General features: G+C 33.9%; 2 protein-coding genes and 1 pseudogene across 3 annotated transcripts; 2 read left to right on the top strand and 1 right to left on the bottom strand.

Moving 5' to 3' along the window:
* Positions 1-2,244: 2,244 nt before the first annotated feature.
* On the top strand, positions 2,245-4,653 carry LOC148587152 (F-box/LRR-repeat protein At4g14103-like; annotated as a pseudogene).
* Positions 4,654-5,454: 801 nt separating this feature from the next.
* On the bottom strand, positions 5,455-7,913 carry LOC132178980 (F-box/LRR-repeat protein At4g14103). Its single transcript, XM_088512955.1, is given in 5 exon segments — positions 5,455-5,727; positions 5,830-5,982; positions 6,461-7,239; positions 7,242-7,415; positions 7,588-7,913. Coding segments are annotated over 5 exon segments (1,386 nt in total). The 5' UTR covers positions 7,595-7,913.
* A 5,010-nt stretch (positions 7,914-12,923) lies between these two features.
* On the top strand, positions 12,924-15,613 carry LOC132178965 (F-box/LRR-repeat protein At4g14103). Of its 2 annotated transcripts, none has more exons than XM_059591571.2 (4): positions 12,924-13,174; positions 13,334-14,327; positions 14,886-15,041; positions 15,136-15,613. In XM_059591571.2, exons 2-4 carry the CDS (start codon positions 13,368-13,370, stop codon positions 15,436-15,438), a joined length of 1,419 nt encoding a protein of 472 aa, XP_059447554.1. In that variant the 5' UTR covers positions 12,924-13,174; positions 13,334-13,367; the 3' UTR covers positions 15,439-15,613. The 2 variants fall into 2 exon arrangements, with proteins under 2 accessions (XP_059447554.1, XP_059447546.1); XM_059591563.2 differs by having other exon boundaries at positions 12,925-13,174; positions 13,351-14,327.
* The last annotated feature ends 296 nt before the right edge of the window (positions 15,614-15,909 follow it).

Below are 15,909 nucleotides of genomic sequence, written 5' to 3'. Positions count from 1 at the left end.
AGTGGTTTCATATGCCTCAAAGAAGAGCATATGATTCATCCAAAGAAAAGAGATTTTAAATTGGAGAAACTTCACAAAACCTTCATGAATTTACACACATTTGGAAATTATTTTCCTAATGTTTAAAAACTCTCAATTTAGAGTATCGAATTCTCAATTTTTACAAATTCGATTAAATTCTTATCAACACCTGAACTTTGCAATTTTTTATTTTATATTTTTATAATAAAAAACATAAATATTTTTAAAAAAATTTAAAAAGATTTAATAAAAAATTCGAAATTAGAAGAGATTTTTGGTACTCTAAGGAGAAGTCAATAATATGATGGAACAAGAAGACCGAAAGTGGAAATTAACACAGATTTTTCCTTCTCAGCCAAACCAGTGATCGATCGAGAGCGTTGAAAGAGAGAGATGAGAAACGACAAAGGAATAACAAAGAGGTGGAGAGAAGTGACAAGTAGTTTTTTTTTTTTTTTTTTATGACTAAAAAGTATTTTTGTGTGACATAAAAGGTGAATTCAATAGCACCCATGCATATCTGAGAATGTGTTTTATATACATTCTATGTTTGCATATGAATGACATCTGAGTTCTTCATGATATAATTGTCACAACACTTGGCTAAACATCTTATCACACGGACTTTTTCAAGCATGCCGCGACGAATGTTGTTTGTGTGCTTGCAATCGTTGGAGCAAAGGTGAGTTTCATACAACATTTTTGGGTCATTAATTTTATCATGTATGCATTCATGAAAACCCTCAATAAAGCAAGCTGCCTCATAATATTCCTTGTCATGTATATGATCTTTTTCCTCATGTATGCAACGTTTAACTACTTTTATAAAGCAAATTCTGAGGTCTCCTGCTCCTGCTCCTTCATCAAGTTCAGAGAAATTAGAAAGTGGAATGGGAGATGAAGATGGACAAAATGCAAGGTCATTGGCATACACATCAAAGAGAATAAGGGTGAGCATTCCCGTCATCACCACCATATGTCTTCTAACACATGATTTTGGAACCATTGTTTTTCTCCGCTTTAAAAACTTTCTTATTTTGAACATTAATTCGAAATGATAATTACGGCTTAAACTGTAGCATTTAAATGCAATTGAATGCTTAGGCCCTTTTAATAAAGGTAATTTATTATATGGATTTGACTTATTCTTAAAGTAATTTTATTTGAAAAAATTGTTGTTTATAGTTCTTATTTTTATAAGTATGGCCTTTCTTCAGTAAAGTGACTTTTGGTTAGAGCAAAATGTTTTAAGATAATATTTAAGTTAATGTGACTTTTATCAAAACTAAAGTAATAGTTGTAATATTGCAATTATTTTCAATAGAGAAAGGAATACGGATGACTTGATAATTACAATATATTATATCAATGTACCCATTCGAAATGTTTTGAAATTTTAGATTGAAAAGAGTTGTAAACAGAAACAAATTTAGGGGGAACCTGCAGTGTCCTGATCCCCCCAAAATTACAAAAAATTAAAAATTAAAAATTAAAAATTAAGGTAAAAAAATAATAATAATTTAAAGCATTTTTTGGCAATTGGTCCCTTCCAAAAAAATTTTGGCCCTTGGTCCCCCAAAGTTTAAGTTGGATCTGTCCCTGGTTGTAAACACATCATACATAAATCAATGCAATTTGAATTATTTGAAAAGACATTTTATGTTAAAGACACTACTCAAAAGTCTATTTATACAAAAGACAATGATATCTTACTAACTATGAAGGGACATTTTAAGAAAAAAGAAAAGAAAAAAAAAATGGGAATACATCAATTCATACATGTACATCCCTCTTGCTGTCATCAGCTGAGTAGAAATGTTGGCGATGATTTACGACTCAACACAAAATAGAGTGGTTGTTTTCAAATACAATTCTAGAAGTCTTTGTAACATCACTTCTAGCGGTCTTTGTAACATATTGCTTCCCCCCTACGACAGTTGAGCACATAAAGCGGCGCAAATACTTACAATTTGTTTGTAATTACGTTAAAGAATTTAAGTACTTTTAGTACGTAAAAAGTAGTACGTAAAAAGTTGTGTCAAACAAAAATTTGTCTGTTTGGCAATCAAAATTTTAAAAAATACTTTTAGTAGCCAAACCTCCCGTAGGTTGCAACATGCTCAAAAAGCTTATATATCTTAAAAGCCTTTCCGACAACAATTTCCGAGTAAAACACATGAATGAAGATACGATCAATAACATAGATTTATTTATCTTCTATTATCAACCGTACAAAAAACATTATAAACTAATACATACAGAAATAAAATTCCCAATTTTGTACCCATTCAAATTTCCATCTTAATAATAATTATTTACATTATAATTAAGATAAATTTCTTTGTGGGTGGTGAATTGGATGGCATTGAAGAAAATAGGACCAACTCTTCCATCCATCAACGTGCTTAGATGTGTTACGCGTGTGCTCCATCTGAGCTGTTAAACTCCCTCCTGATGCCTTCCATCTGTCTCCCAATACCTCGTAATTCTTCAACGCCCCGCCCATCAATTTTCTAGCTTCTTTAGCATCTGCTCCGCTTTCCCCTGCCCAAGAACCAGAGACCCTCCTCTTCCCTGATCTGACAGACAAAATGAAGCAGAAACCCCAAAAGAAGCAGAAACCGAATGAAGAAGAGGACATTGATGGGAACAGCAAATGCTTGGGAAACTTGCCCGATGAGGTTCTTCGACACATCCTTTCCTTTCTTCCAACAACAGATGCCGTTAGGACAAGCTTACTCTCTAGAAGGTGGGAGTACCTTTGGGCTTCTATTCCCAATCGGGATTTTGCGAAAAAGTCAGCAAATAGAAATCTTTTGATGGATTTTGTGGACAGGGCGCTTTGTCTTCGTGATTCATCCATTATCAAACAATTCTCCCTCTCTTGTGATGTGCTTGGAGATGCTTCTCGTGTTTATACGTGGATCTCTACTGTAGTAAGGCAACATAATGTTCAGGAGTTGTATATTAAGCTTGAAAAAATCGACCGGTTTGTTCCACTTCCTTATTTGTAAGACACTAACAAGCTTGCACCTTGATATGTTGTATATCCTCAAGCTTCCCACTACAATTTGTTTCTCTAGTCTAAAGATTTTGAGCAAAGGGTTACATTTTCGAATGAGAACTTGACTTGGAAGCTTTTTTCTGGTTTGTCAATTCTTGAGGAGCTAGAATTAAGAAATTGCATTTGGGGAGATCTCAAGTTTGTGAGTATTTATGCTCCCAAACTACATTGACAAATCATATTTGAAAAAGAGACGCATTTTGGGAGTTCTAGTTATTTTTGTCAGATAAGGGTTGTTGGAGATAGCCTGAAGGAATTTTATTACAACAGTTATCTAAATGCCGAATATTGCTTATATAATTCATTCTCACTAGAAAAGGCAGAGATTGATACTAAATGGGAGGATACCCTTTTAGAACAAAGGGCTCTTCGCATGCTTAAACTTCTTGTAGGGCTCTCCAACGTAGAACAACTAACACTTGGCGGTCGCTCAACTTGGGTATGCCTGCCTTCTCTTTGTAAATTCAAAATTAACTCTAAATATTAACATATTGGTGAAAAAATTAAACCCTCGTTTGCATTGCTTGCATAAATGTGGAGTGATTTGGTGGTGAAATTGGAAAGGGTAAAGCTAATGTCATAGAAAGGAAAGTTATCATTCTATGTTTTAATGCCTTTAAAGTTTTGACACTTGTCAAAAAAAAGTTGCTGTAATTCTTTGCGAGCTTCAAATAACTATCATGTTGTAGATTTTAGTTTCTGTTCAATTTCAAAGAAGGTTTTAGTTTGGTGATTTAACCATTGGTTTGCCTTGTTTAGAATTCTTGTTTTTGTAATACAACCAAATGGGGTTAGTATCTGTATATCTTTTGGGAAACCATTGGATAAGTGCTACTCTCATGCTTTCTTTTTTGAATGATGAAAGTTCCTATATGTCGTTTATATTCCTATTCTTAGGCTGTGTACTATTGATATTAAACACAAAATCCTTTTGCCCATTAAAAAAAAAGAAACAAAAATTTCTTTTTATTTTGCTTGGCAAAGACTTGAACCAGTATTTTAATTATTATGCATTTCTTTTCCTATGCTTAGGTTCTGACGGATGCAGAAGGACACCTCCCTCATATGCCTATGTTCAATAACCTGATGGATTTGATAATCGTTGAAGATGTTTGTCTTAATTGTCTTAAGATATTGCAAAAAACTCCTTGTCTTAGGACTCCTAATTTTTCTGGGGTAATCTCACCTGAACTACATCATTTATTATCTTGTGTATGTTTCATCTTACTGCTTGTTTAACTTGATCGATAAATTATTTATGTTGCAATGATCATTTAGGGGTTAGTCTGGTGCCGGATCGGGGAAATGATGATTGGATATTGAACCCATGTTTCTTGTCCCATCTCAAGTGGATTAAAGTTTGTAATTATGATGGAGAAGATGAGTATGAGCTTCCTGCAGTGAAGTTTATTCTCAAGAATGCAGTTGTCTTGGATGAAATAATTATAACTTTTAAAAAGTATTTTAAAGTGAATTTAGAAATGCAATTGAAGGTTGCTAAACAGTTGTTAGAGCTCCCTAGAGGATCACAAAACTGTAAAATCATTTTCGAATGAGCTTTTCTTGAGCAAGCAATCTAGACAAAAAGCCATTAAATTTCTGCCAAGGTGGGAAATTGGTGAAAACAGAGGAATCCATCGCAGGCCATATGAGGTGGGAAAAAAAAAAAAAAATTGACACTTAGAGGATTTCTCTATGTGAATCAACATAGCCCAACAAATCAATTGCCAATAGAAACACAGCAAAATGTCCAAGGTCAATAAAAACCAATACATCACAAGCTCAAAACAGCAGCATCCTGAGACTCCCCCTCAAACGAAGGACAACTCTCTCGTAGAGTCCTTCCCCCTTTTTCTATTCACTCCAAATCTGAAAGAGAATGCACGAATTATGCTTAAACTTCAACCCAACAAAATCCAAGCACCCAATTACGTACTACATAATTAATCTCTAAATACAGTGGGTACTTCCATAATCAAATCAAAGCTTAAGAAAATCCTACTCCAGTCAACTTTTCTCAAGGACCGAAAGTTTTCATGGCTTCTCCTATGAAAGTATCCATGTCATCAAGAAGTAAACAAGAAACTTTTTTGAGTATTCCTATTGAGCTGTTAAAATCAAAGTTGACTGGAGTTTGATTTTCTTAAGCTTTGATTTGATTATGGAAGTACCCACTGTTTTTAGGAATACTCCAGCAGCCTTCAATCAAAGAGCTTTCACGAGAGATTCTAAATTCGACTCAGCACCCTTCGCCATAATTCTAGCACGAATTTCCCACCTTATACACAATGGATTCCTCTGTTTTCACGAATTTCCCACCTTAGCAGAAATTTAATAGCTTTTTTCTAGATTGCTTTCTCAAGAAAAGCTCATTCCAAAATGATTTTACAATTTTGTGATCATCTAGGGAGTGCTAACAACTGTTTAGCAACCTTCAACTGCGCTTCCAAATTTACTTCATAATACTTTGTAATAGTTATAATTATTTCATCCAAGACAACTGCATTCTTGAGCAAAAACTTCACCGCAGAAAGCTCTTCCTCATTTTCTTCTTTTAAATAACTTACTTTAATCCACTTGAGATGGGACAAGAAACATGGAGGCACTGGGTCCCATATCCAATCAAACCATTCAGTAATCCCCTAAATGATCATTGCAACATAAATAATTTACCGATCAAGTTAAATAAGCAGTAAGATGATACATCCACAAGATAATAAACGATGTAGTTCAGGTGAGATTACCGTAGAAAAATTAAGAGTCCTAAGACAAGGAGCGTTTTGCAATATCTTCACTAGTTATGGACAGTTAAGACAAACAACTTCATCGATTATCAAATCCATCAGATTATTGAACATAGGCAAATGAGGGAGCTGTCCTGCTGCATACATCATATGCTAAGCATAGGAAAAGAAATAAATAATAATTAAAATACTGGTTCAACTATTAAAAATATAAAGAAGTTTCTGTTTTTTTTTAATGGCTAAAAGTATTGTGTTTAATATCAATAACACAAAGGAGTAGGAATACAAACGACATATAGGAACTTTCATCATCCAATGGTTTCCCAAAAGATCTACAGATACTAATCCCATTTGGTTGTATTACAAAAACAATAATTCTCATACAACGCAAACAAATGGTTAATCACCAAACACAAACCCTCTTTGAAATTGAAGAGAAACCAAAATCTACAACATAATATTTATTTGAGGCTTAACGTCTGTCAACTTAAAAGGCATTAAAACATAGAATGACAACTTTCCTTTATATGACGTTAGCTTTACCCTTTCCAATTTTACCACTAAACCACTCCACATTTATGCAAGCAATGCAAGTAAATTTTGAATTTACAAAGAGAGAAGACGGGCATACCTCAATCGTGTAAGAGCTAGGGGTTAGTTGTTCTACGTTGGAGAGCCCTATAAGAAGTTTAATCATGCGAAGAGCAATTTGTTCTCTTCGTTCTGAAAGACTGACCCAGGTAGTATGAATATATGCCTCTTTCAGTGAGAATGACTTACATAAGCAATATTCGCCGGTCAGATTACCGATGTAACAAAATTTCTTCGGGCTATCTCCAACAATCGTTACCTGACAAAAATCACTAGGACTCCCAAAATCTCTATTTCTTGTATCGTTTTCAAATATGAACAATCTATGTAGCTTGGGAGCAGAAATACTAACAAACTTGAGATCACCCCAGCTGCAATTTCTTAATTTCAGCTCCTCAAGAACTGGCAGACCAGAAAAAAGCTTCCGGGTCAAGTACTCATTCAGAAATGTAACCCTTTGGATGCTCAAAATCTTTAGACTTGAGAAACAAATTGTAGTGGATTGTAGTGGATTGTAGTGGGAAGCTTGAGGACATACATCAAGGTGCAAGCTTGTGAGTGTCTTACAATTAAATAAGCAATAAGGAAGTGGAACAAACCGCTCTATTTTTTCAAGATGAACATTATGCCACCTTACTGCAGTAGAGATCCACGTATTAATACGAGAAGCATCTCCGAGCACATCACAAGAGAGAGATAATCGTTTGATAACAGATGAATCAAGAAGACAAAGCGCCCTCTCCACAAAATCCATCAAAAGATTTCTATTTGCAGGCTGTCTCCCAAAATTCAGATTGGGAATAGAAGCCCAAAGGTACCCCACCTTCTAGAAAGTACGCTTGTCCTAACGGCATCTGTTGTTGGAAGAAACGAAAGGATGTGTCGAAGAACCTCATCCGGTAAGTTTCCCAAGCATTTGGGGTTCCCATTCGGTTTCTGCTTCTTTTGGGGTTTCTGAATAACACATGTTGTCTCCATAAACTTAGATGGTTCCCCTGAAACACACAATACTCTGTCAGATACAGAAACATCAATAAAAGGGTATAGAACTGAAATGGAAACTTTGTACAAACACATTAACACTCAAAGTTACAAACTTGGGCTAATGCAAATTTTCGCTAATTATTTAAGGATAGTAAAAAAAAAGGTTGTAACTTGAATGATTACCGCTCATGCCAGTGGCGAAATCTAAACGACGTTGTTTCTCGTTGAAAGATGAGCGTTTGGGTAGGAGGGAGAAGCACAAAGTGAAAAGATTTGGAGGGGTCTGAGTCTCTGGTTCTTGGGGCAAAGGAAGCGGAGCAGACGCTCAAGAACCTAGAAAATTTATGGGTCTGAATCTCTGGTTCTTGGGCAGAGGAAGCGATAGCTGGAAGGCATGAAGGAGGGAGTTTAACGGCTCAGATGGAGCACACGCGCAACGCATCGGTACAAAGTTGGGGGGTTTACTGTGGGTGCGGGAAGCGAACGGATAGGGATGCGTATCAGCTGCTTTTGGGCCTGGGGGTTCGTAAAATCACCAGAGACTTTGTGTTTTTTTGTTTTTTTTTTAGATATCTAGGTATTTGTATAATAAATTATTCAGTCAACTCTCCAAAATTTTTTTAAATTTTTTTTTTTTTTTCAAAAATTTACTCTCTGAGTCAATATAAATGATAATAAAATTTTTGTTATCAAAAATTTTTAATAACCGTTAGTCAAATTAAAACGCACGATTTCACCTCATTAAAATATTAATTTTTTATTAATTTAATTAAATCTTTCTTTTTTTTTTTGGAAAAAATAAAAAAAGATAGGGGTGACCGAACCGCCTCATAGGGGATAGCCGAACCACCCCCTTAGAGCCTAAGGGGGTGGTTCGGCCACCCCCATACCGCCGGTCTATGGTGCAACTTTGAGGAGTTTAAAAGTGTATTTAACACTTAAAAAAAAAAAATTGAAGAAAAAAAAAATACCCATTTGGTAAAAAGAATTAAAAACACTTTTAGGGTCTAAAAGGCCCCAAAATGACAAAAATGCACTTTTGGCAAAAATAGAAGCTTTTACTAAAAAACATTTTTTGAGTTAAAAACTATATTTTTCAAACATAATCACAAAAATACTTTAAAATAACGCATAATAGTTAAATATAAGAAAAACTACATTTTGCCCCTATGAACTATAGGGTCTTGCCATTTTGCCTCCATGAACTTCCAAGTGTGATACCCAACCCCATCAAGCTACCATTTTATAGCAAACAACCTCATTTTCGTCAGTCAAAATGGTTAAAATAGACGGCCAACGCATCATATGCAATTCACGTGCGATTTTAAGTGTTTTCCTTCCACTTTTGCCCTCCATTCAGACCTTGAGATTTGTGTGTATTGGGGTTTTAGGTATGAGTAATTTTCTCTCTACTATATTTTTGTATTTTATCTTTCATAGTAAATTTCTTCATGATCGCCTCCGCCAGTGGACGTACCTCACATTGAGGAAACCACTTAAATCTTGGTGTTATTTTATGTGTGATTGTTCTTGCCTTATTTAACCGTAATTGTGATCGTGTGTTTTTGCACAACACTCTACAGATTAAAACAATTTCTTGTTTACTAGAGTCAAAAAAGTTTACGCCTTATTAAAAAAGTTTCTTGTTTCTTATGAGTTGATTTTTGCTTGGTCTGGTTTTTGTTTTAGTTGTAAAGTGTTTCTGTAAATTTTGCCACTGTTTTTTTAGTAGGGTGTGTTTGTTCTTACTACCGTTGGGTAATTGGTGTTCCAGTCTTTACTGGATGGATAGTTTTGAGTGTGTGAGTTAAGCCTAGGTATCGGTTAAAACGGTCCGGTTTTAGCTCTTATCGGTTATTAACCGATAATTTTCGGTTAAACGGTTTATTAACCGATACCGAACTAATAAGAATTTTAACCGAAATTATCGGTTATAACGGTACTCGTTTAAACGGTTCGGTTAACCGATTTAACCGTGGGTTTTAAATTGATTTATTTTATTGAGCCAAAAATGAGTTCTTTTTACTTTTGAGAGCCCAAATACTTTTTGTTGGGCTAAAATAACTTATTAAAAATGAGTTGTTTTAGGGTTCAAATACTTTTTGTCGAGACCCAAATATTTGTTTTTTAAGCTAAAAATTGAAATTTTTTTATATTGATCTACCACAACTGTTTTTTTATATTATAAAATACATTTTTCTAAAGTAAATGGACTAATTAACATAATGAATGTTAATTAGACTAACAAAACTAGTTCATGAAAAATGCTTTCACCAAAGGCAAAGAAATTTCATCCAATGCCATCACTAAAAAAAAAAAAGTCAAACCTACCCAATCCCAAATTAAGATAAGGTTACATAGGTATATATATAATCCCAAAACTACATCGTTTTAGTATCCCTGAATTTTTCAGGATAGCTATGACTAATTCGCTTTTTGGGCTTGCAATTGGCAGCCCAATTGTAAGTTTCATCCACCATTTTTGGGTCATAAATTTTATCATGCATAAGTAAAAACCTGCAAAAATACATACTTCATGATATAGCTCCTCAATTATTGGAGAATTTTTCAAATGTATACAACCTTCCACTCTTTTTTTTAAATCAAATTTTCAATTCTCCTGCTCCTGCAGCTTCATCAAGTTCGGAGAAATAAGAAAGTAGGATGGGAGGTGAAGATTTGCAAAATGCAAGGGCATTGGCATGCTCATCAAAGAGAGTAATGATGAGCAATCCCATCATCACCACCATGAGTCTTCTAACACATGATTTTGCAGCCATTGTTTTTCTTACACTTTAGAAACTTTTTTAGTTTAAAGTTTAATTCAAAAAGATAACTAAGGCAAACATTTATATGCAATTGAATGCTTAGACCCTTGCAAAAAAGATAATTTATTATATGAATTAACTTATTCTTAAAGTAATTTTATTTAAAAAATTGTTGTTAAATAGTTTAATAGTTCTTGTTTTTATAAGTATGGTCTTTCTTCAATAAAGTGACTTTTGGTTAGAGCAAAATGTTTTAAGATAATATTTAAGTTAACATGTGACTTCTATCAAAACTAAAGTAATAGTTGTAATACTGAAATTATGTTCAATAAACAAATGAAGAGGGATGACTTGTGATAATTACAATATATTATATCAATGCCCCCATTAGATTTTTTTTTGAAATGTTAGCTAGAAAAGCATTGTAAACACTTCATATATGAATTGATAAAATTTGAATTATTTGGAAAGACATTTTATATTAAAAATACTACTCAAAAGCCTATGTTTATACTAAAAAAAAAAAAAAAAAAAAAAACCTACCGAAGACATTGATGTCTTACTAATTATAAAGAGACATTTACCCCATCACTATCTGCATGCACTTTGCTGGGGTTTGTTCTCTCTAGCCGCTAAAGAGAGGAATGAGATCTGAGACCCCATGAGAGGAGGGAGTTTCGTCATTATTGACTTATATGGAGTCCACATAAGTTTACAAATCTAATAGTTGATTTGTAAGACAAAATAGAGAAAATATGATGAAAAGAAATATTGACACTTAGCATTTTTCTAAGTGAATCTACATTGCCCAACACATCAATTGCCAATACAAACATAAGTGAATGAGAGATGCTAAGGGTCACTAAGTTTTTATCAACCACTAGATTTGTGAGGCTCATATAAGTTCACAATTTTTTTTTTTTTTTTCTAATTAAAAAAGGGTAGGTGGGGGAAGACCAATTGTGACTATTCTACCTGGGCGTGACCATAATAGCACTTATCCACTAAGAACTGCACAGGAGGGGCTTAATAGTTGATTTGTAAGACAAAATATAGAAAATATATAAAAAAATAAAAAATAAATAAATTACTGGCACCTAGCAATTTCTCTAAGTGAATCTACATAGTCCAACACATCAATTGCTAATAGAAACACAGCAAAATAACCAAGGTCAGTAAACAACCAATACATCACAAGGAAAAAAAAAAAACTGCAGCCTGAGACTTCCCCTCAAACGAAGGACAACTCTCTAGTAGAGTCCTAACCCGTTATCAACATTTCGCCCCTTTTTCTATTCACTCCAAAGTCTGGAAGAGAATGCACGAATTATGCTAAAACTTCGACCCAACAAAATCCAAGCACCCAATTACTACATAATTAATCTCTAAATACAGTGGGTACTTCCATAATCAAATCAAAGCTTAAGAAAATCCTACTTCAGTCAACTTTTCTCAAGGACCGAAAGTTTTCATGGCTTCTCCGCTGAAAGTTTCCATGTCATCAAGAAGAAAACAAGAAACTTTTTTAAGCATTCCTATTAAGCTTTTCAAATAAAAGTTAAATTTAAAAATTCACTTTTTAATTTGTAGAGTCACTTTTTAAATGAATCAAATATTAAACTCTCTACATCTTTTTCTACTTTGGTTAAATATTCTTTGTTATTCTTTATTAATTCTTTCTTTGTTTTTGGTAGTGGAGAGAAAGAAGAGAAATGAATATATAAGATTAAAAAAACTAAATAGATTTTACTTTTTGGCTCTTAATATTTGAATAGCCTTGTTGATCAAAGTTAAATTTGAAATAAAGTAAATAACTTATTTAATGACTTTTTTATAAGTTTTTTCAAAGTTTGGAAGAAAAACCAAATTTAAAGAGCTCAATAAAATGGCTGAAGAGCATTGAATGAATATCAAACGAAAAAGTCGAAAAGGAAATGGGTTTTTGAAGAGAAAGAGAGAAAGAGAGAATGAAGAGAGATAATAAAATAAGGACAAAGTTTTCTTCTAAACTGGGTTGTAGGAACTTCTTCCAACGTAGTATATAAAAATGACATGCATGTGTCTTTTATTTTTTTTAATATTGAATCAAATTTATTCCAACTTTCTCCATGCTATTAAGAAAACTATACTTTTAACATGCTTAAGGAATACATGTTATTTTTATAAATTAAGTTAGAGGAAAACTCTATCCATAAAATAAATCTTGAAAAGTGTTGCCCTAAAAATTTATTGTAGCAAAATGAACACAAGACAAATAAAATGACTCATAATAATTATAATTATATTTAACTATTATGAGTTATTTTAGAGTATATTTGAGAAATACAGCTTTTAAGTCAAAAAACCTTTTTTAGCAAAATTATTATTTTTAAGTTTTTGCCAAAAATACGTTTTGACCATTTTGAGACTTTTTGGATCCTTAAAAACGCTTTCAATTCTTTTTACCAAACGGACACTTTTTTTTTTTTTTTTCAAATAAACTTTTTGACTGTTAAACACACTTTTAAACCCTTCAATCACATACTCACTCTTCCTTTGTTAGTGCTATTAGAAGTAATCCATCATATTTCCCAAATCCTAATCTCTCAAATATATAAACTGAAACCCCAAATCTCCCCGGACTAGGCCCGATTCCTAATCAATGGGCGTTACTACTACTTTAGGCTCTAGCCAACCCTTCAGCTAAAAGAGATTGAAAAACATAAGCCCAAGAAACGGCTGGGCCTAGAGTGAGCATATGACACAGTAAACCCCTGTTAAACTCCCTCCTTCATGCCTTTCAGCTATCGCGTCCTCTGCCCTAGAACCAGAGATTCAGACCCATAAATTTTCTAGGTTCTTGACTCTTGAGCGTCTGCTCCGCTTCCTCTGCCCCCAAGAACCAGAGACTCAGACCCCTCCTCCAAATCTTTTCACTTTAAAGTGTGCTTCTCCCTCCAACCCAAACGCCAATCTTTCAACCAGAAGCAACGTCGTTTCAGATTTCGCCACTGGCATGAGCGGTAATCATTCAAGTTCCAACTTTTTTTAGCGATCCTTAAATAATTAGTGAAAATTTGCATTAGCCTATGCTTGTAACTTTGTATCTGAGTGTTAATGTGTTTCTACAAAGTTTCCATTTCAGTTCTATACCCTTTTATGGATGTTTCTGTATCTGACAGAGTATTGGGTGTTTCAGTGGAACCATCTGAGTTTATGGAGACAACATGTGTTATTCAGAAACCCCAAAAGAAGCAGAAACTGAATGAAGAAGAGGACATTGATGGGAACAGCAAATGCTTGGGAAACTTACCCGATGAGGTTCTTCGACACATCATTTCCTTTCTTCCAACATCAGATGCCGTTAGGACAAGCGTACTTTCTAGAAGGTGGGAGTACGTTTGGGCTTCTATTCCCCATCTGGATTTTGCGAGAAAGTCTGCAAATAGAAATCTTTTGATGGATTTTGTGGACAGGGCACTTTGTCTTCGTGATTCATCCATTATGAAACGATTCTCTCTCTCTTGTGATGTGCTTGGAGATGCTTCTCGTGTTTATACATGGATTTCTACCGTAGTAAGGCGGCATAATGTTCAGGAGTTGCATATTAAGCTTAGAAAAGTTGAGGGCTTTGCTCCACTTCCTTATTGCTTGTTTACTTCTAATACACTCACAAGCTTGCACCTTGACATGTCTTATATCCTCAAGGTTCCCACTACCATTTGTTTCTCGAGTCTTAAGATTTTGGGGATCGAAAGAGTTACATTTTCGAATGAGTACTTGACCCAGCAGCTTTTTTCTGGTCTGCCAGTTCTTGAGGAGTTGAAATTAATAAATTGCAGCTGGGGTAATCTCAAGTTTGTGAGTATTTCTGCTCCCAAACTACATTCACTCAGCATATTTGAAAACGAGTTGCCAGATATAGATTTTGAATATTTTTGGAGTTCCAGTGATTTTTGTCAGGTTATGATTGTTGGAGATAGCCTGAAAGAATTTTATTACAACAGTTATCTGATTTGCGAATATTGCTTATATAATTCATTCTCACTGGAAAAGGCAGAGATTGATTCTGAATGGCAGGACGATGTTTCAGAACAAATTGCTCTTCGCATGCTTAACCTTCTTGTAGGGCTCTTCAACGTAGAACAACTAACACTTAGCTCTCTCATGATTGGGGTATGCCTACCTTCTCTCTTTGTAAATTCAAAATTTACTGTAAATATCAACATATTGGTGGAAAATTAATCCCTCTTTTGCATTGTTTTCATAAATGTGGAATGATTTAGTTGTAAAATTGGAAAGGGTAAAGCTAATGTCATATAAAGGAAAGTTACCATTCTAAGTTTGAATGCTATTTAAGTTTTTGATAGGTGTTACATGAAATTTCCTGTAATTCTTTGTCAGCTTCAAAGAACTATTATGTTGCAGAATTTGGTTTCTCTTCAATTTCAAAGAAGATTTTAGTTTGGTGATTTAACCATTAGTTTGCCTTTGTTTGAGAATTCTTGCATGAGGTTAGTATTTGTATATCGTTTGGGATAAGTGCCACTCTTATGTTCTTTTTTGAGTGATGAAAGTTCCTAAATGTCGTTTATATTCCTACTCTTGTGTGTTATTGATATTAAACACAAAATCCTTTTGCCCGAACAAATAAACAGAAATTTCTTTTTCTTTTGCTTGCTAAGACTTGAACCAGTATTTTAATTATTATGTGTTTCTTTATCCCATGCTTAGGTTCTGATGGATGCAAAAGGACACCTCTCTCAAATGCCTATGTTCAATAACCTGATGGATTTGATATTCGTTGGAGGACTTGTTTATCTTGACTGTCCAGCACTATTTAAGATATTGCAAAAATCTCCTTGTCTTAAGACATTGAATTTTTGCGAGGTAACCTCATCTGAACTATAATGTCTACTATCTTGTGTATGTTTCATCTTATTGTCCATTTACCATAAAATATTATGTTGCAATGATAATTTAGGGGTTACTCTTGTCGGGGTATTGGAAAAATGATGATTGGATGTTGAACCCAGTGCCTCCATGTTTCTTGTCCCATCTCAAGTGGATTAAAGTCAAGTGGATTGAAGTCGATATTTTTTATGGAAAAGATGAGGATCAGCTTTCTGCAGTGAAGTTTTTTCTCAAGAATGCAGTTGTTTTGGATGAAATAATTATAACTTGTTCAGAGCATTTTGAAGGGAATTTAGAAACGCAATTGAAGTTTGCTAAACAGTTGTTAGAGCTCCCTAGAGGATCACAAAATTGTAAAATCATTTTGGAATGAGCTTTTCTTGAGCAAGCAATCTAGACAAAAAAAAAGCCATCAAATGTCTGCTTTTTTGGAAGATGTAAAAAGTATGGCTTCGTTTGTTCTATTTGGTGTTAATAGTTTTGAATGCTCAAAGCTTATGCTCATTATGTACGTGTTCACCGTTCTTTTTATGATGTCTTTGGGAAATTGACTGCGTCTTTAATTCTTTAATTATTAGGTGTTATTTTTTTTTTCTTCCTCTTTTTTTTGTGGTTTGAAGAGTTGTTTTTAGATGGAGAAAAGAAAAACTAAATTATATTAGAATTAATATTTTTGATTATTTTTCTGTTTTAAGGGCTTGACATTACCTTTCTTTGTTTCACTATCTTCTACATGTTTCTTCTCAGTGCAACTTAAGATTTGACATAAATTTTGTAATTTTTGTTTCACTGTATGGACAGTATATAACTTTAAAGTAAAGGCATCCTCTCTATGATCTCGTTC

This window comes from Corylus avellana, chromosome 2 (assembly GCF_965113065.1).
Source record: "Corylus avellana chromosome 2, dhCorAvel1.hap1.2, whole genome shotgun sequence".
NCBI classification, from domain to species: Eukaryota; Viridiplantae; Streptophyta; class Magnoliopsida; order Fagales; family Betulaceae; genus Corylus; species Corylus avellana.
This window is presented reverse-complemented; position numbering and strand designations above follow the sequence as displayed.